The following is a 26,495-nucleotide window of genomic DNA, read 5'->3' on the forward strand; positions in this document are numbered from 1 at the left end:
TTTTTGGTTTATTACAGCAACAATATTAACATATCTTTCATTTATATTTTGTTGTTGTTTGACGCTACACAGTTCCAAACTAATCAACGCAGATCTAAAACTCATATCTATTATCAGGTAGACTCCCATGAATTTGAACAATGATTGAATAGTAAATACCAGTACTAATACATAGTTTAAAATATCATATTCATACAACAATTTTTTTTATCTGCATTTATTTACTTTTTTATTAGAAAATAAAATGCATTACTATTTTGTATTAGGTTACACAATTATTTACCTTTATCTTATATTACTATTAACATTAGGCTACGGAAATCTGTTTTTGTAATTGTTTCAATCCATAATGTTTCAATTATAGTTTTTCCAAGGCAACAATTTATATAGTCCTATATTGATATAGGCCTATTTGCCTAAATTTATTTATTAATTTCATAGACTTCGTTTTCATTATTTTATTAGAATATATAATTAAATTGATAACAGAGGTACGGCTGCACTCGATACAAGTGTTTTCAACTTTCTTAATCCTTGCAAAAATACGTTTGCGCGTTTTGATGTTGAGACACCTTTATTGTCGTTATTTACTGCGCTACTCTACAAAGTACGCTCTCTCTTTATACGATGAAGGAATTAGCCTAAACGAACCAGCAGTCAGAATCAAAACCATTCATATTATAATTTGTTTGTTTTTTTATTACTGGAATTTCCTTTTGTGAATGAAATCGATTGAAATTAACTGATGCATAGCATTACAGTGGTAAACATTTTTTGTGTTTAAAATGGTGGCCTAAGTACAATAAATCGTGGTTACAGTACTATTTTACAGTGGATCTGATATGCCACTATAATCCTCCTCTATCAAGTGATGTTACTAGACCTAGTTTATCTTACCATCGACGTAGGCCTATCAGTGTAATTACAATACCTCGGCGAACGTCTTAATCATAGGCTATAGATAGGATTGTTTTGGATTCAGAGTGCTATATAATCGTGAAATAGAAAGACGATCAATAGAAAGTGGGTGAATCACAAAAGAAAACCGAAAATATCAATATGCGCGCAATGCATGTTGGGATTTATAGCGTGCCGACTTATTTTTCACATTTTAAACTGTTTAAAGTTATTGCAATATGACCATATATTATTTATTTTTACATTAAATGTAGTTTGTGACCTTAAATTAGATATAAAAAATGTAGGGAATGGGACTTTAATAAGTTGAATTTTTATACTCTGGAATTTACCTTTGTATGAATTGTGTACATAACACTCTCAGTGGATTATGGGTAATATCATTGTTGTGTTGAATAATGACTTCCTCGTAATCACATCGACACGTAGGCCTTGTAAAACATGGTAAGTACAACGTATTTTAAATCATATAAGCTTAGGAAATTAGAAATTAAAGTACCATCCTAAAACAAACTCTATATGATCTAGATATCTGAGATGACATATATCCTGCTTCAAATAAGCTTCGACTAGGTTTTAGTCTATCTTTTAAACCGACGACAGTAAAAGTAGGCCTATAAATTATATTGTGCGTCTACGGATAGAATAATGTTTAGCTCAAAATGAAAAGTTTGGATGGGTATTCTAATTATAACTTTTGTATCTGCTAACCATTTAAATATTGTATCATTGCTTATTCTCTGACTATTAGTCAAGGAGCCCATGGAGATTTGTTGAGCACTACGACCATACCAACACCTCGACCTTTTGTTAGGAGTAGACGCTCAATTGTTAAGCTATCCGTTGGTACCATTTTGAAATACATAATACTGTAGTAGTGTGGCTTTACCAGCATCTACTTGTTTTTGGATGGTGACACCTGTTGTACAATGTTGTCACAATTTTACAAATGCAGCACAGTGGATAAACATGTGAACAGCGAAATGAGAATGTTACAATTCTGTGGTTCGTCAAAATAGAGAATGCTGATTGAACCAATAAATTGAGTACTTGACTATAAGGTAGACGTGTTAATGTTTATATTTCACTTCGTGAGCATTCTTGTGTGACATGTTTTGAGACTTCTTTCCTGTCTTCCAGCAGATATAATAATAGATCTAAAAAAAGATCAAAGACATTATTCCTAATCCGGTCCATTACAAACAAAAATATCAAGACCAAAATCAAATATCTACAGTGTATGATTACCAACTAATTCGTTACTAAAAATAAAATAGAATTCCATGGGCATGGAGGGTACGTCACTTGTAAACCGTAGTAGCGTACAGTATGTCCCGAGCATTGTATCAGTAAAGCACTATCGTTCCAACTAAATAATAATTGTATCTAGACGTAATGTCCCCGGAACCACCGGTACGTGGCGCTGTACACGACTAAAGCTTTAACGGGTAATGCATCCTCTCACCACCAGAATCCTTCATCAACAACAGTCATCCTCCAAGCACAGGAGGAACATAACACAAAATTATGTGCAACATCAAAGCAGTACACCAGTACATTGTAATCCCTTCACCATGCCTTTTAATATTTTTGAATTTTTTATTGATACAGTTTTTATAATTTACAGGATATAGATGGATGTAAATAGTATCACATTTAAGAAGTTTCTGACAATACTCAGCGTAGCTTTACAGAAAAGATGAATATCAGAAAAAAATGAATATTTATGCAAACCATTTCCATACGCTTATATCATTCAAGTTTCAATACATCTTTGCGTACGATTGGTGACGTGAAATAATGTTCAAGCATCCTTGCAAACAAAATACGTTTAAGTGAAATGGCAAGATATGATGACAATATCATGTTTAGTACCTTGAAATCTAATTTCAGTAAATGTTATGATTTTCAATCAAACTACAAATGGTTGAGATTCTGTTTATTTGACTATCTACCTATAGGTGACCTCACTTCAAAATCAACAAGTCAGTTACTAAATTGTCTTGACAATATAGGGGTTATTGCACCTGATGATGTTCATCTATTATCAGAAATTGCTGAGCTTTCACGTTTGAAAAAAGCAAAAGTCATTGTAAATGAGTATATGAAGGGAAGTGGTCAAAAAAAGTCGGAAAGAAAATTGTCGGAATACAGGAAACAACTGTTTGAGGCATCACGAAACGTCGACGAAAAAGATGAGTTAAGTAGAATTATTTCTCACTATGGTTTGAGTGATGACGAATTCTCAACTATTTGGGATGTTGTATTTTATCTGGAGAAACAAAAACTTTTACAAGATAGGCCAGACGAAATATCGAGGTTTTCAGATTGTCTTAATCAAACCGCAAAGAATTATCTACTTGGAATTTGTATGTATTTTTCTTTGTTTTTTTAACAAGTATTCTAATACGTTAAAGTTAATTTCTAGATTAACGGTATAAACTAAAATTAGGCCTATGTATTGTGTTGAAAAACTAGATGTGTACTGTAAAGTTATATCTATGTTTTATTAAAGCCACTGAAGTACAGTTTTCTTTAAGAGAACGAACAACTGAAGATTCTGACGAACATAAACTGATTTTATCTACCTGTAATGACAAAGGAGAAATAATTGCATATTACCTCTATTTTCGTGGTTGCATTAAAGAGGTAACGATCACAGAAGGATCTATAGTATTCCATGTAACTTTAGTTGATCCCAGTGCCCTTGAAAAACTATGGAAGCTTCATCAAAGTGGGCAGCTTCTGAAAGATATAGCAGAAATACTTTTTACAGAGAAACGTCGAAAAGAGTTTGAACAGACTTGGGAGACACAGTTTGACCATCAAATATACAACGATGCTCTTAATAAGTTAAACGGAAAAGGTGAGGAATAAGTTAATTTATACCTGGATAATCTAAAAAAGGGATAAATTTACCAGGCCATAGAGGCCAAACTCCTGAAATGCTTTATGTAGGTATTATTGTATCCGTGATTACCGTTAGCCCATTATTAATTACCTAATTGGCATAAATTCAACTGCTATTTGAAAATGTTTACCTTAATTACACCAAACAATCTAGTAGCTTGTAATAAACAATGACACATTTGATTTGTTGTTTACACCACCACCACCATATAAAATATGGTTATCTCTTGAGACCATTAGCTATTATATTTTAAATAAGATTGTATCTAAATTGATATTTTAGAATTTAGCACATTTGTCAGATGTCACGAATTAATTTTGATCTTATATATATATATATATATATCTCCTCTTGCTTCTTTTCTCGATCCAGAACAAAGACCAAATGTGGTGCAGAAACTAAAAACAGTTGTTCGTCGTAGAGCCAGGAAAAACGAGAATACAGTAAGGATAGTATGAACTTTTCTTGTACTGTAGACTTCACGAAGCTAAATCTTACAGTCCAAAGTGAAACAATTTCTAATGAATAATTATTGTTTCTTAATAACGTATTAATAGGTGTAAAACAATAATGATTCTTGTCTATTATTTTTCTGCACATGTTTATATTGTAGACTTTCAATTATATTATAGTTATGTTTTTTCTATAACTGGTAAAGTATGGCAGAGGCAGCTGCGTACAACTTTCTAAAACCTAAGCTTGAAGATGGGTGCTGTGGTATTTACAACTATATATTTTACGCGTACATTTATTACCGTGACACACTGTGCATCTGTATTATATTTCTCATATTGATATAAATACTTATTGATAACTTTTATATTGACAGGATAAAGATCAAATCAAATGTCAACAGTTTCTATCAGACCTCAGCAAAGACTATGGTGGTGTAAAGTATCTTTGGTTAAGAATGCTATTACATAATAGTATACCCATTCAATGTTTAGAAGATAGCAAAACAGGACTTGAGTTATTCAATGAACTTGTTAAACTTGGAAAGATTTCAAATACTGATGTCACCCTCTTGTCCGAGGTTGCTGAAACCACCGAACAGACATCGGCAAAAAAGCGTATAGCCAAATATAAGAAGAAAATACAATGCAGTGAAACAGGAACAAGATTAACACCATATCGAAAGGCACTTTTTGAAGCCCTCAGGAATGTTGGGCGTGATGGTTTACATGATGTTATCAATTTCTACAAACTGATAGATCGTAACTATGACAACATATGGGATGTTGTTTTCCACCTTGAGCAACAGGAACTTTTAGATGATACCCAGGAAAAGTGCAAACTGTTTGCAGATTTACTAAACAAGAAAGCACAAAATATTTTACTAAGTAAGTCAGACTTAATCTTATTTGATCAAATGTAATTATACTACTGTACTCTAGTACATTTTTAGTTTCAAATTGGATAATTTTCCAATGAGTGTAAAAAATATTCGTTGCCATTGTTTGAAAACATGCCTCTACAGAGTTGAACTTGGTGAAATATTTAATTCGATTCTTTAACATTCTCGTATGGAAAACGGATAACTCGACCTTGTCTTTTTTTTTCACAGATGCTGTCAATAATAGGTAAGAAAATGGCTAAAAATAACGTTTAAAAAAAAGAATCAGGTTGGGATTGCCTTATCCAAGTATGACTTGTTGCGTTAAGAATATATACAGTAGCTTGGTTATAGTCCTAAATTATTAAAAATATGACTAAACTTTCTTAATTTAGAGAAGCAGTACCTCTTCAGAAGAGAATAATTCAGAAAATGAAAAGCAAACAAATATTTACAGTAAGGATATTATAAACTAAGTTTAAGTCTTATATACTTGTTGTTTTCATCTTTTAACTGTTTTTTCGACCATAATTATATAATGGACACTGCCATAATATGTGAATAACCCTACCGCTGTTTATATCGCAGGTCCTATACAATGTCTTTGAGTTAGTTTATATGTTATATACAGTAGATGACATGAGTAAATATCTTTATTTATATATTTATATTATTTTTTTTAGGTTTAACTCATTGATTCGTGTTTGTGACTTTTGGATAAGCTTGAACAAAGTTCTAAACCATAATAATTAATTTTGTCTTATATCTGTTTTCTAGCCTAACAACTGGTATTGGATACCTGCACTGTTATTGGTTGCTTTTGCAATACTACATCACTTATCAGGGCATATGAAGGAAAATAATCGTAAGCAAATCCTTAAAATATCCCAGTTCTTTAATCTTAAATCTCTAAATTATAAGTTTGCGCAGTTGTGATTTGTTTTTGTGTGGTAGGCCTACTAGAGAGGAAGATGATTTGACTGAAGCTTTACAAATATTCGTAAAATATTGTTATTAATAGGGAGGTTTCGCAACCTTACGAATACGATAACGAAAACGGATACGTCATACATTTGTGAAACTTTTGAGCTGATCCCCATTTCATATTCGTAAAGCGTATTCGTGTTGTTTGACGAACATCACCAGTCATATTCGTAACTACAAAACGAGTATAGTTTTTTTTATCTATTTTGCACATTTTGCATTTGAATCAGGAATGATTCATGATTCATGATTATAATATAATTATAGATTTATTGAAAGTAATTTACTAAAGTAATTTACTAAAAAGACAAGTCAATTTTGATAAATAGCAGTTTTTAAAGTCCTCACTGGCTTTGATGTTACGCTAGGCCTAGGCAGCCAAGCACCAAGCAACACGTACCTGCGCTTCGCTCAAATTTACCGCAGTCATATTTTGGACGCGCCTCAATATTTCGTTGCCATGCGAAACAGATTTTTTTATGGCTTACGAAAACGAATACGTGTGCTTGACGTATCCGTTTTCGTTATCGTATTCGTAAGATTGCGAAACCTCTCTATTATTCTTTTGTTTGTATTTAGATTGTATTCATAATGATTTCAACCACAACAAATTTCCGTGTGCTAATTGGACACATCATGGTGCCAAAAAATGGATGTTAGGAAATGAAAGATATAATGTCGGCTACGATTTAGGAAAAAATTACTCAGGAGGATCAGGTAAAATGATGTCATACATTGTAAATCAGAAAATTCATACAATTTTTGCTTACCAATAACGACAAATGAATTGATCCTTTAATTAACTGATGATGTATGAAATGGTGTCATGTAAGTCCTACTTTATATTTGCAGGTAACTATTACATTTATGTTGCAAAAAGTGATGAAGAATCCATAAAAGAAGGCTGGCTTAACAGTCCAAAAATACCAGACGAATGGGACAATGTGTGTATTGCATTTGATTTTTACAATAGTAACAATGATTCACGAATTAAGTTATATCGTATTACTAATGACAAAGACAAGGAAGTCATCCAAATTCCTTATAACAAAGGGGAATGGAAGCGTCTTTCTATCGATAAGCCTGTTAATACCAATACTTATCACTATCTGATTGGCGGATTAGCATCTGGTGACGGTCAACAACTAGTTGTTCTTGACAATATTTTGATTAGTAAGGGCAAATGCTAAGTTTACTCTGGATTTATGATACAGTGTGTGATAATGTGTAATATAATGTAATACTCAATGAATTCCAACAATGACTTAACAATACGAATACCAACTATAATGTTCTTTCACTCCACTCCTTTTTTTCATTTTGGTTTATTTCCTTTCTATTATATAGTATTACTATTTTGTTTTTACAATTTATGATTTTATATTTTATATTTAGTTTCAAGAAAATCTATATTTGTGTATTCTTTTAAACCATAATAATCATATTTAATAATTTGCATTATTTGTATAATACTAAACTTTTAGTCTGATTTGAGAAGAATGATTTTGTTTTTATTTGTTTTCTCTAAGGTAAAGCTTTGTATAATAAATATATATTTCTCTGTTATTCTATTATTTATTTGTTAATTAGACGGAGTTTCATTTGATTAAATTTAAATAAATATTAAGGTGATAAGTGAGTACAACTTTCTAAAACATAAGCACATGTTTGCGCTATGAGCATGGTAATGTAGTCTATACTGCATATTAGATCAGGGAGATAAAAATAGATTGTTATACCTCCATGATTAGATGTATAACTATAAGAGGGGAGGAAAAGAAATACGTCCAAATCTATATTTAGTATGGCTTCTACCTTACACTATTTCCTAAGACGCAATCATGGTTCACTTGGCTGATATGCATTTTCAATGATGAAAATACTGTCGTAATTTCCTACGTTACTCACAAGTAGGCTCTCTCTCTCTCGCACCAGCAGTTAGAATCAAAATCATTCATAGCAAATTGTATTTTTATACTTTGGGAATTTTCTTTTGTCAGTAAAACGTATTGAAATTAATTCATCATGCATATCAACAGTGGTATGTAAACATAATTTTGTTTAAAATGGTGGCCAAGGCTAAATACAATATATCAGCACGGTAAGTGTGTACAGCGTATTTTTTACAAATTATTCCAGCAGCAAAATAATACCATCTGTACAACTAATATTGAATCTGATATTTCATTATCCTCTTTATCGAGTGATGTTACTATAGGCATGTTTATTTCAGTGTAAAATTATATTGCGTATTCGTATTCATATAGGCCTACATAGGATTGAAATGGTGTGTTTCAATGTGATTCTGAACAGTAAGATATTTTAGCCACATAAAAAACCTATATTATTTTAAAATTCAGGAACAGTAACCGTTGACAACTCGTGTTCCTAGACATAACTCGATAATCTCCACACGTACAGAGGGTCTACAAACTGTAGAACATTATAATGTTAATACAGGATTCATGTCTGTAATTTCAATAATGATTACGAGCATAGCAACTTCTTATGCAGAATAATGCATGCCATACGCACATCGTTTTTTTCTTATTGATGAATTATTTATTTACAGGATAATTATTAAATTTAAGCAGTTTTTAACCGTTCTCTGGAAAGCTCAAGTTTACCGCAATTATTAAATATCCCTTGTACCATCCTAGAGGGTGTGAGCGCACCTTCAAGTACTTTTGAATTTGTTGTCGATTTGCAGTTACGTAAAATAATTATGTTTGATATGGTCGTCTTAGTTATCGATCTAGATATCTAGGATACCACTACGGCTCCATTTTATTTTATTCTTTTGTATTTCCAGTTTGTATTGAAAACAATCCATGCATTTAATTCGTGGTATTGATTACGCGTTTGTATACAATATAGTCAAATCAGGGGCACTAAATGGATAACTTGAAAATATTTAAACAAGAAGATATCGAGATCAAGCAGCAGTTGGGAGGTGATTATAAGTTCAATGTGTTTTTAGGAATTGTGAAAAAAACTGGCAATTTAGTAGCAGTGAAAAATATCAAAGTTGACAAACGGGAGTTGGATATATTGAAAGAGCTACGGCACGCAAATGTTATCCGACTGTTAGGAACTATTGACCGTGACACGTCAACAGGGTTAGTGCTTGAATACGCACCCAAAGGAAGCCTATATGATTTCTTAAATATTAGGCCTATAAATCACTATGACTATTTAGATTGGTGTAAACAGGCCGTACGCTCGGTCGTGTATATCCACGATCGAGCCGTATCGCATAGAGATATAAAATCTAAGAATTTTTTAGTTTTTGGAGATAATATCAAGCTAATTGATTTCGGATTGTCAAATGATGTCACTTCAACTACCTCGAATAGTGGATGCGGTACATTTATCTGGATGTCTCCTGAAGTAATGAATGGATCACAAGGGGTTGATCATTTCAAATCAGATGTATACTCTTTAGGAATAGTCTTATGGGAATTGTATCACCAGAGAAGGCCCTATGAGGATCTGAATGTGCCAAATATCATTCAACACGTGGTTAATTATGGTCATCCAGAAATTGATGCTGAATGTGACGTACGGTTACGTGATGTAATGCTAAAATGCTGGAATTACCAACCAGATCAACGACCACACGCGGAGCAGATTCTGACGTCACTCGATAACGGAACTGAAACATTTGTCAGAAGTCGTTCCAAGAAAAAAAAGAAACAAATATCAGGCATACATAAAGTAAGCATGTCATGACTTTTTCTTTTCGACAAAAACGTACTGTAACAACTGAGCATGCAGATTTTAATATATTTGATAGCGTTCTGATTTTGATATTGACCTGTTCTTTTAATGGTATTATATGCCTATCTTTTTTATCGATAAATTTTACATTATTTTCAGGACAATCATATCGAATTTAGAAAGATCAACCAACCAGATCAACGGCCACATCCGGAGCAGATTCTGACGTCACTCGATAACGAAACAGAAACATTTGTCAGAAGTGGTTCCAGGGAAAAACAGAAACAAATATTAGGCATACATAAAGTAAGAATATAACAACTGAGCATGCACATTGTAATATATTTGATATTCTATTTTTAAATTGACCTGTTCTTTTAATGGTATTATATGCCTATCTTTTTTATCGATACATTTTACATTATTTTCAGGATACTCATATCGAATTTAGAAAGCTTCTATCAGATCTCAGCAAAGACTATGTCGGTTTAAAGTACCGTTGGTTAAGAATGCTTCTACATGGTATTATACCTATTGGATGTTTAGAAGTTAGCACTATAGGACTTCAATTATTCAATGAACTTGTTGAACTTGGAAAAATTTCAAAAACTGATGTAAGCCTTTTGTCAGAGGTTGCTGAAACCACTGAACAGACATCGGCAAAAGATCGTATAGTCGATTATAAAAGGACTATACAATGCAGTGAAACATTAGGAACCAGTTTAACATCATATCGAAAGGCACTTTTCGAAGCCCTCAGGAATGTTGGGCTTGATGATTTACTTAAGGTTATTGGTTTTTATAAACTTAAAGACTATGGCTTTAACAATATATGGGATGTTGTTTTTTACCTTGAGAAAGAGAAACTCTTAGACGATACACAGGACAAGCTAAAACTATTTGCAGATCTCCTGAACGAAATGGCACGAAGTATTTTACTAGGTAAATTAGACTAGAGAAGATTAAGAGGATCTCGGACAGTATACTGTTAATCTTTTCTAAATTGGGAGTATCATTATCATTGGTCTAGAAAGTTAGTTATAAGTGCATTGATTTCTCAATGGATAGCATACCCTTACCATAGATTATTATGAACAACTATTGCCTGAGCATATTTAAACTTGGGGAAAGGTTTCATTAGAGTTTTAATCTTAAAATGTATTTATGAAATTGTAGAACACGTTAAATGTTTCCATTTATTCCTTTCAGCAGCCGCTCCCAAGACTCTGGAAAGAAGGTGAGAATAATGACTTCACCAAAAGTAATCTTAATGAATTACCTCTGAAAAATAAATATAATTGTCCAGCAATGACGTAATGGTCAAATTGTTTGTATATTATATGTAGTTAATGTATTTATGCTTACACCATGATGCTGGAATTGGATTAAATTAATTAAATTGACAATTCTCATCCCTTTGTCCGAAAAGTAGTCCCATTAAAAAATATTTGAAACGCTTTTAGCATCAGTCCATATTTATTTAATGCGATAATACTGTCCAAATATAGAGAGAAAACCAATTCTTCACCACACGTCAATGCTCCTTTGGATTGGCAAAAAGAAGGACTCAGACGAATAAAGGAAAATGATCTTAAGAGAAATTATTCTGGGACGGTAGGCTGTCTATCTATTAAGTATAACTGAATTTTTGAAATAGAAAGGAGTAGTTATTGGACCTTGTTCTGAACCCCTGACATTATATTCCAATTTGACACTAATAAATAAACATTTCTGTCGTCTCACATGACACTGGTTTTGTGAAGACGCGTTGGCCTCCAAAACGATAGTTTAATAATGTCCGTGTTTTCATTGTAGCTTAATTATGTATTTTTAATTGGCCTGGTATTTTATTGTAGGTCTGTTCATAACGATCTTTGTTCCAACGTTAGAAAAAGAAGATAAATAACTTGTTATTTATTTTAACATTACAGGTGAGAGTATATGATCGAGAATTCAAGTTTGATGGTGGCCATGAATGGTGGAAGTTTTTTTCAACAGCTACCGATATTGCAACTGGGATTAAAGCGAAAGCTGGGGGTTACAAATCAATGGGCGGGGCAAATGAACATGCTATCGAAAACCTCATTTATAAACTAATGGCGCAGGGTATCATAAGAAATTAGAACTTAATCAAACATCAATTGATGTAAATAATATAGTCTTATTCTATATATTCTATAAATGTAAGTATTTGATTGATTGATCACTTTATTTCAGAATACGTATTCCATAGGCCTATATACAAAACGGAAACTATTGCAATTTCGATTCCTAACAGTTGTTGTATACCATTTTCACATATTAACTGGAATATAACAGTTTTGAAACATTGTACATTGATTAATTTGTTTTTTACAATTAAATGTTTAATCTTTCTACATAACAAAAAAAAAACATAATAAAGTATAACAGGGGAGTCGCGGAAAAGCAAAAGTAATATCTTGTGATGTGCTTGATCAGCCCCTGTCAACAGGACGATACAATAAAACCGAAAAATATAGAAAAATACATTGAAAAATATGCTATAATAAAATGTTAATAAAAGTCTTCTAAAAATACATTTGCTATCTGAACATTCTGATTTTATAAAAGTTAAAAGTTATCTATTCTTTCCATAAACCTAGGATGTTGATAAATCGCGTAGATCAGTGAGTCCATTTTATCCATGATAGTCAATAACATCAAACACACGTTCACCTTAAATCTTAGTCTCAACTGACTTCAAATGGGTGCTTGATCTCACCTTATATTGTATACAAACGTCTACAATACGTATGTCCCCCAACCCCATTCATACGCAACACCACCCATTGATCCTGTTATTTAAAGAGTTTGTAATGTACATATGACGTACGGTCCATAAGTATTTAAATTTTATTTAGTATTATTTATTTGGCTTTTAACCTTTGGAACGGTGTCAAATAAACAAAGCAACATAAAATACAACTACATACAATAAAATAAATACAAAGGGAAAACCAATCAATCATGTATAATATTTATTTGTTTACCCTGGATTTTTCCCATGATTTTTCCCTGGATTTTTCCCATGATTGCTTCCAACCTCTTGACTTGTGTACGTGGTTTACTGCACTGTATATTTCCCGTAGTGATAACAATTATAATATCCAAAATGATAGTTTATAATATCAGTTCAAATGGTTTACCACCGCACATGAGTGAATGAATGACCCGATGATTTGTAGTCTACTGGAACCATACCAAACCATTCTTCTGGTTGAATAATTAATAAGTTGTATTGTTATACTCCGGAATTCCCCTTTATATGAATTGTGTACATAGCACACTCAGTGGATTATAGGTAATATCATTGTTGTGTTGTATGACTTCCTCGTAATCATATCGACACGTACACCTTGTAAAACATGGTAAGTACAACGTATTTTGAACAAATTGTAAACACTTTTAGGATTAAGAGAGTGAAAATACCATTTTAAAACAAACTTTATGTAGACCTAATCTAGATATATGAGATGCCATTTTTATTCTGCTTAGAATAAGCTGTAGGCTTCGAATTAAAGAACCTAGTACATCTTTCGAGACGAGTAGGGGGTTACCCCGGTGTATTAGTACATCACAGCCACTGATCACCAATTGGGCCCTCTGGGAGACCAGTCTTTGACTGAAGAGGTTACCCAGTATAAATATAAATTTCAATTCAATTCAATTCAATAGGCTGTAGGCTTCAAATAGGCTGTAGGCTTCGAGTAGGCTGTTGTCTATCTAGTTATGGACAACAGAAAATTATCAATCATATTTCTTCTGTGCGCCTACTGTACGGATAGGATGATGTTTAGCTAAAATACAAGTTTGAATGGATATTCAAATTCTGTATCTGCTACACACTTCAACAGTGTATTACTATTTATGTTGTAACTATTACGACATTGATATTATTCTATACCTCCTTCAATACGCCAAGTCATGTAGCCGTTTGTTGTTTTGTGAATTGTGTTTTAAAATCATTACCGCAACACTTAACAACAATAGGCCTGGTACGTTCGAAATCAAAGTTAATCACATTACTTTGTTCGCCTACTGGAAAACAAGCTTAACACAGACATTTGTCAATATTGCTCGTCGTAAGCTAAGCCATTTTTTAAATGTAAATGTAAATGTAGCCATCTTTTTTCTCATTGATATTTCATTTATTATTTTACAGGATACAGACCAGATCAAATTTAAGCAGTTTCTAACAGATCTCAGCAAAGACTATGTTGGTTTAAAGTACCGTTGGTTAAGAATGCTTCTACATGGTGTTATTCCCATTCAATGTTTGGAAGTTAGCACTACAGGACTTGAACTGTTTAACGAACTGGCTGAACTTGGACAAATTTCAAATACCGATGTTACCCTTTTGTCTGAGCTTGCTAAAACAACTTCTCAGAAATCGGCAAAACAGCGTATAGCCAAATATAAGAAGAAAATACAATGCAGTGAGACATTAGGAACCAGTTTAACACCATATAGGAAAGCACTTTTTGAAGCTCTCAGAAATGCTGGGCCTAACGATTTACTTAAGGTTATTGGTTTCTACTCGCTGAAAGACTATAACTTTGACAATATATGGGATGTTGTTTTCCACCTTGAACAACAAGAACTTTTGGATGATACCCAGGAAAAGTTCAAACTGTTCGCAGATCTTCTAAACAAAAAAACAAGAAGTGTTTTTCTAGGTAAGTCAGACTCACTCTTACTGGAATTATACATTTCTGGTTTTTATTTCATCTCTAAACTTTTTTTTCGATTCTAAATTGAGTGAGGTGTTAAAGATGTTAACTGTCTCATTAATTATTTTTCCACAGCTGCTCTTAAGACTCTGAAAAGGTAAGAAAATGAAATTTACCAACAATTTATAATTTTGTTAGTCAGACTAACAAAAAAAAAGTGTAAATGTTTGTGAACTAGATGAAAGGGGTTTGATTTTCAAGATATATAGGCCAATAATTGATACTTGGATTTAATAAATGCAACATATTTGTTTGCCAATCTCGTTGTCTGAAACCGACACCGAGTCTTCAATTATCTTAAACTATAATAACGGTATAATAAACTTTATAAAATTAGAGATGCAACCACAACTTCACCTCAACTACTGGATACACAATCCGAACCAAACCTTCAGCGTTTTCTCAAACTGGACAAAAGACCAAATGTGGCGAGGTACTTAGCAGGAATACATACAGTAAGGAGAGTATGAACTTTTTAAAATGTATAATAGGCTTAGTGAAGTCAACATTCATTTTTCGTACAATGTTTATATTGTTTTATTTTGTACTGAGGTCATTATAAGTCGTGATTGTAAATGACACAATCAGAGTTTCCTCGTCTCAATTACGTTACGCATATTCTAAATTATTATTCTTGTATGATATTCATCTGTTTTCTAGACTGTTCGTATATATTGGCCATGGATAGCACTGAGTATATTAATCATGTTCGTCGCCATTCAACTTCCAAAATTCAACTTACCATTAACCCCCAAAGCGCCCTCAAGAGATTGGCAAGCGGAAGGGCTCAGACGAATGAGGGAAAATGATCTTAAGAATAATAAACGAGGAACGGTAAGACCTTTTTAACTAATTTACAAATATACTATATGAAGTATAATATCTGAATGTTAGGAATTATTATTATTTAAATTCCTTCATTCTGATTAAATAATAAGAAGAGATGCGCCTGGTAACTGAGATAGCTGCCCAATTATCTTCGTCATTGCAGTTACAAAACTGAATTGCAAGTATAAAATTCACAATAAAGTGGGTAAAAAGAGAAAAAAAAAACCAGTAACAATCTATATTTAGAAATTATTTAAACCTCCCAATGATATTAGAATTAATTAAGTAATTTATAAACGGTTAATGTGTACCATGGAACACCAGGAATAATAAATAATAAATAACATTTTTTATTGATTATTTAAAATATTATCTGGATACACCCGCATGCGACAAGGCGGCATATAACAATGATTAATGCTGCTAATCTTATATTATTCTTTCTTTATTTTTATTCTGTTTTTTTTTTTGTGAATACATATTTGTTTATTTTAATATCACAGGTGAAAGTATACGATCGGGAATTCAAGTTTGAAGGTGGCCATGAGTTTTGGAAGTATTACTCGACCGCTACTGATGTTGTAACTGGGACCAAAGCGGAAGCTAAGGGGTATCAGTCAATGGGTGGGGCCAATGAGCATTCTATTGAAAACCTCATTTATAAGCTCATGGCAAAAAAATCGATTAAAAATTAAAACTAAATTTGATATGAATCATAATTAGAATATATAGGTTGATTTAGTTTTTCTGAAGAACCCTTTTTATCGTTTATGTAATCTTTCATGTACATTGATATTTTAAAAATTATTATGTAATAGTACTACCGTATATCATAATGGCATAATTCATTGTTAGGCATTTTGTGTATTTTAATACTTTATAATAAATAATATCTATAAGTAAAGTAGTCCTAGTTCGAATTGCATTGCAGATGTTTGAGAAAGAGGGAGGGTGGGGGATACGTTTTATTTAAAAATACCAGACGAATGGAATGAAGCGTGTCTTAAATTTAAATACTTACTGACGGAGATACAAATCAACGAATTATGGTAGATCATGTTAAAAAGGGCGAACCTGAAAACGTGTCCAGCATGCTAAACCATTCATAGCAAATTCTATTTTTATTCTTTGGAATTTCCTTTTATGAATAAAATCAATTGAAATTAATTCATGCATGACCATTTCAATTGTACGCAGAATGAATTGTGTTTAAAATGGTGGATTAAATACAATATACAGTATCAGGTTAGGAACACTTTGAAGCATGGTAAGTAGGCCTACAGTTTACCAATAGCAAAAAAATAGCATCTTTACAACTATATTTGAATCTGATATTCCATTATATTCTCGTCTATTTCGAGTGATGTTACTAGGCATATAGTTTATGTTACCATCGACGTGGGCCTACAATGTAAAATGATATTTCCTCGGTGTAGGCCTACGTCTAAATAAATGGGTGCTATTCAGGGTGGTGCTAGTTGATTCTGAACTAAGATATTTTAGTCAATGTAAAGTAAGTATGTATTTTAAAAGTCATTCACTAACCGTTCTCTCTAAATTTGTGTTCCAATTACCCACACATAGGTCTACAAATGTACATCGCATGATTCATGTCTAATCTGCCAATGCTTATGACTCGTCGTCATATCATAGGAACTTTGCCTAATGTCATATAAGTCAAACATTTTTTTCATATAGATAATTGTTATATTACAGGATCATATAGATCAGCGATTTTTAACAGACCTAAGTGAAGACTATGTTGGTTTAAAGTATCGTTGGTTAAGAATGCTTCTGCATGGTATTATACCCATTGGATGTTTAGAAGTTAGCACTACAGGACTTGAATTATTCAATGAACTTGTTGAACTTGGAAAGATTTCAAAATCTGATGTAACACTTTTGTCAGAAGTTGCTGAAACCACTGAACAGACATCGGCAAAAGATCGTATAGTCGATTATAAAAGGACTATACAATGCAGTGAAACATTAGGAACCAGTTTAACATCATATCGAAAGGCACTTTTTGAAGCCCTCAGGAATGTTGGGCGTGATGATTTACTAAAGGTTATTGGTTTTTATAAACTTAAAGACCATGGCTTTAACAATATATGGGATGTTGTTTTCCACCTTGAGAAACAGGAACTCTTAGAAGATACCATGGAAAAGATCAACATTTTTTCAAATCTACTAAACAAAAAGACAGGAAGTAAATTACTAGGTAAATCAGACTCTTACTTAATATAATATACATTTCTGTTTATAAATTAGTGTTATTAGTAAAGTAAGTTTTTAGGGAACTTGGAGAGTTTAAAAAAAATATTAATCATTTTTTTAATGGAAGTTGGTGAGTTTTAGAGTCCAGTAACCATTGCTATATAATAGCTTGCACATAAATACACTTTGGTGGAAGATGTCATTCGGGTTTGAAACATTTAAAAAAGTTCTCGTATATATTACAGTATCTTCTCTAAAAATGAACAAATATTATGAAAAACACAAGTTAAATCATTCTTCTGTTTTCCACAGCTGCTGCTTCCAAGACTCTCGCAATTAGGTAAGAATTAATGATTATTAAAACATGGAATTTTATTTATTATTTCGGTTTTGTAAACTGTCTTCATCCAATCAGGCCTGTATAAGAAAATAAATTACCACTATTATACTGTATTAAAAACGTTAAATATATTGTAAAAACTTCCCAAATTTAGAGGAGCAACTGCACCTTCACCTCAAGCAGACTTGGATGGACGGCTAGCTTCACAATCAAAATCAAATCCTCTTTTGGCAGCACCTTCCCAGGATTTTCAACAAGAAGAGCTCAGACAAAGAGAGGAAAATAATATTACCAAGAAAAGTGATGTCAGTGGAACAGTATGTTTTGTTTAAATTATTAATTAACTAATGCAGCCTATATAATATGTATTTGATCGGTTTATCAGTCTTGACATCTAAATAATTTTCAAAAAAAAAACAACACCGCCTTTCTTTTCCTTCAGTCGATTCAAAGTTCTCTGACGTTCACAACATTTTAGGCAGTTTTAAAATTGTTTATAATCATGCTTAGACCATAGATCAAACGCATAGCAGAGTTTGACGTCACTCATACCGAAACTGAAACAATTGTATGGAAAAACAAACAAATTAGGTTGTTATGAATTGTATTAACTTGTACGTAAATATCTAGTCCAAGCGTCAAACAATTCTTCATACACAATGTGTAGATTTGTTTTAAACAAGGTGAAATTATTTTGTAATTTTTATAAGGCCTCTTAAGTTACGGTATACGATATCCACTCGACATTATAATTAGTTTAATCAGGGAAAAGTTAAATTACATTTAAATCTTCCCTGGTTTAATTGACATGTGTAACATTGGTATTGACTACGAATCAATCTGGTTATTTCTTGACCAAATTCCAAGTAATTATTTCTTTCTTCTGTTTCCTAGTCTGTCTACAGATATTGGCCATTGATAGCACTGAGTATTGTGTTGTTGGCGTTAGTTGCCAATATATACCCTTATAAAGTTGATGAAATACGACTTCCCCTATTCGAACAGGTAACCACGCCTTCACCACAGCCACACTCTGATGGCATAGAACCGGTAGCACAACCAGTTACGGAACCAACCACAAAACCAGTTGGAGCAACCACCGAACCTACGAAATTTATATTGCCATTAACCCCTACAGCGCCCTCAAGAGACTGGTCGGCGGAAGGGCTCCGACGAATGAGGGAAAATGATCTTAAGAAAAATATGCGTGGAACGGTAAGACCTTTTTACTAGTATTAAAAATATATAATATGAAGTATTATCTAAATTAACCAAATTCCTTTCATTCTAATCATTATAGTGAAGCGTAGTCGATTTCTTTCCTGGCCTGGTAATGCCAGCCTAGTATATTTTTTAATATGTTTTGCCTTTCACTTTATTATCTTCACCATTGCAGTTACAAAACTGAATTGCAAGTATAAATTTACAATAAATTTGTAAAAAGAAGATAAAAAAACCAGTAACAACCTATATATAAATTTGACAGATATGAAGAAATTCCTTAAACCGACCAATGATATTAGAATGAATGTTTTAAACGGTTATTGTGTACAACAGAACACCAGCAAAGATAAATGATAAATAAATTTGTTTATTTCTTATTTACAATATTATCTAGGATACACCTGCATCATGCGAAAAGAAGGTATTATAACAATAACTAATGCTAATCTGATATACTATTCGTTCAGGTGGTTTTTGTGAATACATATTTGTTTATTTTAATATCACAGGTAAAAGTATACGATCGGGAATTCAAGTTTGAAGGTGGCCATGATGTTTTGAGTTATCCCTGGTATTACTCGACCGCTACTGATATCGCAACTGGGACCAAAGCAGAAGCTACGGGGCATCAGTCAATGGGTGGGGCTAATGCTCATGCTATTGACAACCTGATTTATAAGCTCATGGAACAAAATTCGATTAAAAATTAAAACTAAATTCGATGAGTCATAATTAGAATGTAGGTTGATTTATTTTTTTCTGAACATTTTTAGTGTTTATGTAATGTGTCATGTACATTGATATTTAAAAAATTATGTAATAGTACTATACGTATATCATAATGACATACGTCATTGTTATGCATTGTGTGTATTTTAATACTTGATAATAAATAATATTTATAAGTAAAGTAGTCCTTGTTCGAAATGTAATTGCAGAAGTTTGAGAAAGAGGGAGGGGGTGGGGAGGGAATACGCTATGTCAATGCACATACATTTAATACGGGTCCCAAACTGTTATATAATATAACTAAGAAAATACAGTTGTCTGATCTGAATATAAAAACGGGAAAGCTAATAGCATGACAATCAAAAAAATGAATGGACAAAATGACACGTTAAGCTGTAGAAATATTTGAATACGAATTCATTATTACAGGTGTAACATATTGGGACTGTTCGTAAGTAAACAGAGCAGTAACGTGTGATCGACAAAGACATAAACGCATATATGGCGTAATGACCAATAAAAAGCATTCCAATGTAAGGCTCATTGTCACAGTACGCATGCGTATAATGCGTCTGGTATACGATGGTCATTGCGGAGGACTTTATGGGAGGTAACACATTACGCCGTACAAAATGTAAGTAGTAACCTGTTATTCCATCAGTCTCGTGATGGGCCTAGGTGTTGTAGTCTAGATTGTTTCATTGAAATTCAAAATGTTATTGTATTATTTAAATTTGCATACAGTACTATTTGTTACGGTGAGTTGTACTCCTGTTTACTATACATACCCGTACCCGCGCGGGATAGGCCGGCCCTATACGATCGTGTTGCGCGTGAGTGACATGCTGGGAGTAGGAGGCCTACACATTGTCCACACACGCGAGTCTAACGGTAATGGATATATTTGCACGATATAACAAATATGGATGTATGCTTTTTAGTATCAATTTGTTTTTATAAAATGTATTTCTATATAATGTATATGTAAAGGCGCGGCACCTTATCGTGTTGATACAAAATAATATACAAACATATACATTTCCTTTGACACACTGTCCAAATCGTGAACTATGATTAATTTGAAGTTGAATCTTTCACCCAACACGTACTGAAAATACGGGAACATGATTTATTATTATTTAATAGAACATTAAAATTCAAAATCGTAATCGATTATATAAATTCGTTTTACTTTATGAGGTAACTTATTATATGTGGCTGATGTATGCAAAGTTTTTCATTTCTATACAGATTTAAATGCCGACCAAATTGATTATAATAGTTGTTACGGTAACATACACGTTTTCTAAGCGAAAGGTCACATGTTTGAATTATTTTAGTTGATTAATTTATCTCTGTTTTAATAGAGTTTGGTTAAAAGAACTTCATTTGACAATACACATGAACGGCTGAGAGCTAATTTCAAAGTTGACTTCCGTGCGCGTACTTCCGCGTACACTTTTCATCCACAATTGAACGCGCGTGTCACTTTTGTGCGTATCTGGAGTGTTATATCGAATTGTGTACGCGCGCGTAACAACTTTGTTACTGTTTGTTATAACAAATTATGTTATATCGATCATTTGAACTATTGCATGCGGCCCAATTCCTGAGAATGGTTATTTAAGAAAGATTATATGAGAAATATAATACTGTATCATCACACCACCGTATGTGACTATCACACATCTTTAACGCGCACCCATTCCGATCTTTTTAACGCTGTTTTATGACGTGTTTTACGCGCACCCATTCTATGCTTTTAACGTTGTTTCTATGACGTGTATGTTTATGTGCTAGCTGTAAAAAGATTTGATTTCACTTAGTATGGCAACTCTTTAAGATGCCCAGCGCTCGTTTAAAGTGACGAAACCTCATTCGGATAATCCGTTGTCCACGTACGGATTAGATTATAAAACATGTAACGCCTTCATTTCAAACAGTTCTGACGTATTTAAAATAGCATAGATATACCATTGCGTTAAGATCTGTCTACACTATCAAACTTTGCCTATAACTGTGCCCATATATGGACATGATGATGTCATATAGGCATATCACCACCATATTTGGGCACATCACAGTTTTTGTCAAACTAGATTGATAGACAGAGCTTTACAAAAATCTGACACGTGCGTTTAAATACTGATGGATAACACAGTTTTGTACGCGCGCGTATGTCAACTACATTACGATTTATTTTTCCAACGATATGAATATTTTATGGTTTTGTCGTGCGACGTATCAACTCATCGTCTCTACTTGATGACGTCACCCATAATTTATTATGACATTTTTTCAGAATGTTTATATTTTGATAAATGAGAGTAACTGTAAGGTTGTAAACGATAATTAAACGCATCCTAAAGATATATTGTTGATATTCTATATTTTATATTATTAAGCCCTTGTTGTTCAATCTATACAAAGCCTGGCTTTATATTATCACCTGTTCTTATAATTACTTTATTATTCGATCAAGAATTAAGTCAACGTTTGTGGGTCATGTCAGATAAAAGATCATATTTTGTAATTTTTTCTTTTGTTATACTTTTCTATATAAACTCTTCCTTTATACTATCACCTGCTTTATAAGCAAAAGTTATAAGTCGCTACGTGGTTCGAGTCAGATATAAACAGAAATATATCATCAATCAATCACCGCTGATTGTTAAAAAACGGAAGATGCTTAGGTTAGTAGTTGCTCGAACGAACATAAATATAACACATTGAAGTACTAGTGAGGCGCGGTCCGCTGGGTCGTAAATGGGGGAACCCCACGTGCCTGTGAAGAGAGTCTATCCAAAGACACCGAGCTCGCCTTGTCAAGATAGGAACTCGTAACAATCCTTTGACCTTATGTCTGGTTGCGACAAATGCCATCAATACAATACTGTAGGCCTACAATGTACATATTCTCCGCGGCGCGCGGTGTCTGTTAAGCGACGTCGAACTGATCATGTCGATGCCACAGATAAACCCTTTGATCTTCGGAGCTCATTCCTGTTGTTAGGTCCATCCTATCTGTTTACTATCCAATAGACAAATTAACTTTGAATTCAAGTGACGGAAATATTTTACAGGTTATCAATACATTTTTGTAATAAATATCATGATCTGATATGATTATCATGTAAGGTCTGTTAAAGCGAAAAAACGGTATGGATAATTAACTTAATTTAAAAAATTCCCAATTGCTCTTGACAGAAACATTTACCTTGTGAATTGTTTAAAGAGATGACATTTATGTGAATAATGACATTTATGAGCACTGTATGTGGGAGAAAAGAGACTCGTAACAACATTATATACAAGGCTAGAAGCGTCGTTCGTTAACGGTATCGATGTGGCATATTACGCGCTAAAATTATCGACGATTTTTAACAGACAATGTTTGCTTTGACACTACCGTTCCTTGTTCTTTGCCGTATTAGATCGGTTACGGTAATGTTGTGATTTATATAGCGCTTATACAATCAAAAGATTGTACGCCTACCATGCTACCATCCTGTACGGTATCATGTCTAGCGACAATAAACACCACGGGAAGTTTCTTTTCTACACACTACAACCTTTCTCCCACATGGCTTACTGACAGTATACATTTCCTCCTTTTTTCAAATAAGTTATGTTAATGAGTGGGTGAAGATTTCGACTATTTTTCCTCCATTCAAACAAAAATTACAGTATTTAAGGAGGTGGTTACCTTTGCTACATAATATTTCACTCGCATAGATTATTAATTACGATTTTTACAGCTCACTATGTCGGTCGGTCTGTCGGTTGGTCGGTCGGTCTGTCGGTTGATCGGTAAACACTAACTCGAGCACGCGACTGCAGCCCGGTGTATATGGCCTTGTTATTTTGAATAGGACGATGTTTTTCTCTTATTATACTTGGCATCGTGCGAACGTCCTTAATAATCAAACCATCTAAATCGTATTCATTTATTTGGAGTGTGACCACCTAAGTAATTTCGAGAATATTAGAAATTTGTAATCCATAACAAACGCTGTATTCCGTGCTTCTTGTCCATGGCATTTGGCGTGATAAATGTCACTCGAAGATAAATTGCAGAATTAGACCAAAATCCTTAAAGCTTGTCATTTTCTATTTCATTAAGAAAATCACGCTGAATTGTGATTTTGCGTGTGGAAGTCCTATTACTTTTATTGCCTTGATGCCTACTACGATGTGTATATTTATTACCGAATTTTCTACACTTTTTATTATATATATATTTTAGAGGTCAATGGATTTTATTTAATTACCTGGATCTGTTGAAACTACTCACTGATTCTATAATTAACTATTAATTCGTTCATTTGTGCTATCAGTCATTAATCTGCAGCTCAGCTTGAGATTTGCATTATTCTTGAAAATACGGTTTGATTAATTTGGATGTGCTAGATTTTTTTCCACTGGATATAGTAAACAGGAAGGATCTATATCTGGACTTTCTGATCAAATTTGACAAACCTATTATTAGAGTTTTAACAAATCTGTGCCAACAGTAGAACTAAATACAGTAAAGGATATGATGAAATCAAAACTAGGCCTTAATTTGATCAGAATGTTCAAAATGTACATTCTTCCTGTTTACTATATCTAGTAGAATCAATTCTACTATTAGATACACTGTAAGTATAAAAGTAAACTTGCCCCAAGTCTGTAGTTATTTCGAGGATTTTCGATGTTTCTTTGAAATACAAATACAGTTTACAAGCTCAAGTAGTTTACGTATGAAACGTTATTTGGGCCAACATATTTACCTTTTTATTAGTATTCAGTCAAAACTCCCTCTAGAACCCAGACTAGTATAGGCCTATAAGAGGTAAATATTATTCAAAATAGATTAACTAGGTATAAACGAGAACAAGATAAAGAGAGGAATGATGAGCAGAGGAGAATAACAGATTTGAGAAGAAACAACGAAATAAGTAATTCTGGTTTTTTTTTGCTACTGACGGAAATAGGCACATCAACCATATCACACATGTGCTAAAGTTACCTAGCTTAACAGAATCAATGGTATAGGCAATAATATAGGTCTTGGTACCATCGGTATGTGATACGGCACTACTCCAATCTCAAGAACTCATCATCCATCCACAGTACACCCACCCGAAACAATATTTCTTCAATATATACAGTTATATTACTTAAACGCTGAACATGTTTAGATGGAAGATGAAGAGGCGATCTTATGGTCGATGTGGAGCAACTATAATCAGACAATCACCGCTTTACAATTAGCTGCATGGTGATAATTAACATCTCAATCTTTGCTTGCGTCCATCAATTATCGCCCGCTTTCGGTAGAATTCTTCTCGAACAAGAACTAATGATCCTAAGCTCAGAGTATACGTCTACAAATAATGCACTTTAAAGATATTTTGTGGGGCTTGACTGGTAAATTGAGTGAATTGAACATTTTAATAATTTCGAATTAAAAGTATAAATCAGATATGAAATGCCACAATCGACAAAATATTAACACATGAACGTAGGCCTACTCCGAAAGTGAAGCTTGTATTTTCTATAACTTAGTTTTTGGCACTTTTTCATTCGACCATGATCAGTAGTTAGTTATCGGATATTGTATACCCTGGTACATTGAACAACCCCACAGAGGTATAGTTAAAATGAAAAGAGGATGTTCGATTCGATATTGGAAGATATCGCTCCGGTCTGGAAACATGAATTCGTCTAAATACCGACAATACCTGATGAACCGATAAACAAAAAAAAAAAAAATCCTCCCTCAGTCTCACCAACAACCTAGGCCTACTCCTTCCCCAGCTTCGTTGTTTTCATTTAATTATTTCTGACAGCATTCGCCTTCCATACAACAACACATTATGCCTGTATTGCAAGTGTCTAATCTCGCTCGAATTTTAAAAGTGATGATCAATCCAGCTGGTCATTTTGACACTCAGCTAGGAATGCCTAGGCCCATAGCCAGCATTCCAATATCTGCTAACTACTCATCTTTATATCATCTTAATATGTTTTTTCTAGAAAGGTATTCGATTAAAAAAGCGCGAATATCCTACCCTTGGTGAAGGTGGCAGACTATAACCGGTTGTGTTCTTATTGAAGGAATGGTTAACGAAATGTTCCCAATGAACATAAATTAGGTTAGGTTTCCTTAATTATTCGTTGAAAGTGGACCTAAAATGGATTTTCGATTTCCAAGAAATTCACATGTGTCATGTTATTTAAATGTATCAAAACACACTCCCATACAAATTAAAACAAAATGTATAGGCCCTAGTATTTTAAGAAAAAAAACCCGACATTTTAAGATACTTTTGTAAATTAGCGAAAAATAAATTACAATATTCTATTGCAACGGCCGTCGGGAGCATCTATATACACGACATCTTGTACACCAGAGACAACGTTTTGAGGACACTAATATAATATAAATTGAAGTTAATAGAGACGATTGTTATATCTTATATAAATGTAATTTCTATTCTAAGGGGTATTTCAGACATGTGTTTATATTCTTGGCTTTTTTCTGCTATGCGATTG

At 33.1% G+C, this 26,495-nt stretch overlaps 4 protein-coding genes and 1 long non-coding RNA gene across 6 annotated transcripts; all 5 read left to right on the forward strand.

Moving 5' to 3' along the window:
• Positions 1-1,842: 1,842 nt before the first annotated feature.
• On the forward strand, positions 1,843-3,524 carry LOC140061054 (uncharacterized). The gene is made up of 3 exons (XR_011847396.1): positions 1,843-1,979; positions 2,546-3,287; positions 3,434-3,524. It is a non-coding gene; the product is annotated as an uncharacterized lncRNA (long non-coding RNA).
• Positions 3,525-3,578: 54 nt separating this feature from the next.
• LOC140061053 (uncharacterized) lies at positions 3,579-7,541 on the forward strand. Its single transcript, XM_072107466.1, has 8 exons — positions 3,579-3,784; positions 4,202-4,272; positions 4,659-5,169; positions 5,394-5,409; positions 5,558-5,618; positions 5,940-6,027; positions 6,726-6,863; positions 6,999-7,541. Exons 3-8 carry the CDS (start codon positions 4,740-4,742, stop codon positions 7,334-7,336), a joined length of 1,071 nt encoding a protein of 356 aa, XP_071963567.1. The 5' UTR covers positions 3,579-3,784; positions 4,202-4,272; positions 4,659-4,739; the 3' UTR covers positions 7,337-7,541.
• A 1,939-nt stretch (positions 7,542-9,480) lies between these two features.
• LOC140061052 (uncharacterized) lies at positions 9,481-12,384 on the forward strand. The gene is made up of 6 exons (XM_072107465.1): positions 9,481-9,863; positions 10,026-10,172; positions 10,298-10,808; positions 11,079-11,103; positions 11,375-11,480; positions 11,798-12,384. Exons 1-6 carry the CDS (start codon positions 9,525-9,527, stop codon positions 11,987-11,989), a joined length of 1,320 nt encoding a protein of 439 aa, XP_071963566.1. The 5' UTR covers positions 9,481-9,524; the 3' UTR covers positions 11,990-12,384.
• An 811-nt stretch (positions 12,385-13,195) lies between these two features.
• On the forward strand, positions 13,196-16,298 carry LOC140060715 (uncharacterized). Its single transcript, XM_072107034.1, has 6 exons — positions 13,196-13,255; positions 14,050-14,563; positions 14,693-14,714; positions 14,955-15,072; positions 15,278-15,451; positions 15,949-16,298. Exons 1-6 carry the CDS (start codon positions 13,253-13,255, stop codon positions 16,138-16,140), a joined length of 1,023 nt encoding a protein of 340 aa, XP_071963135.1. The 5' UTR covers positions 13,196-13,252; the 3' UTR covers positions 16,141-16,298.
• A 342-nt stretch (positions 16,299-16,640) lies between these two features.
• On the forward strand, positions 16,641-20,045 carry LOC140060725 (uncharacterized). Of its 2 annotated transcripts, none has more exons than XM_072107058.1 (6): positions 16,641-16,712; positions 17,162-17,666; positions 17,975-18,002; positions 18,157-18,319; positions 18,897-19,217; positions 19,736-20,045. In XM_072107058.1, exons 1-6 carry the CDS (start codon positions 16,710-16,712, stop codon positions 19,934-19,936), a joined length of 1,221 nt encoding a protein of 406 aa, XP_071963159.1. In that variant the 5' UTR covers positions 16,641-16,709; the 3' UTR covers positions 19,937-20,045. The 2 variants fall into 2 exon arrangements, with proteins under 2 accessions (XP_071963159.1, XP_071963160.1); XM_072107059.1 differs by having other exon boundaries at positions 19,008-19,217.
• Positions 20,046-26,495: the final 6,450 nt, after the last annotated feature.

This window comes from Antedon mediterranea, chromosome 10, assembly GCF_964355755.1.
Source record: "Antedon mediterranea chromosome 10, ecAntMedi1.1, whole genome shotgun sequence".
Classification (NCBI taxonomy): Eukaryota; Metazoa; Echinodermata; class Crinoidea; order Comatulida; family Antedonidae; genus Antedon; species Antedon mediterranea.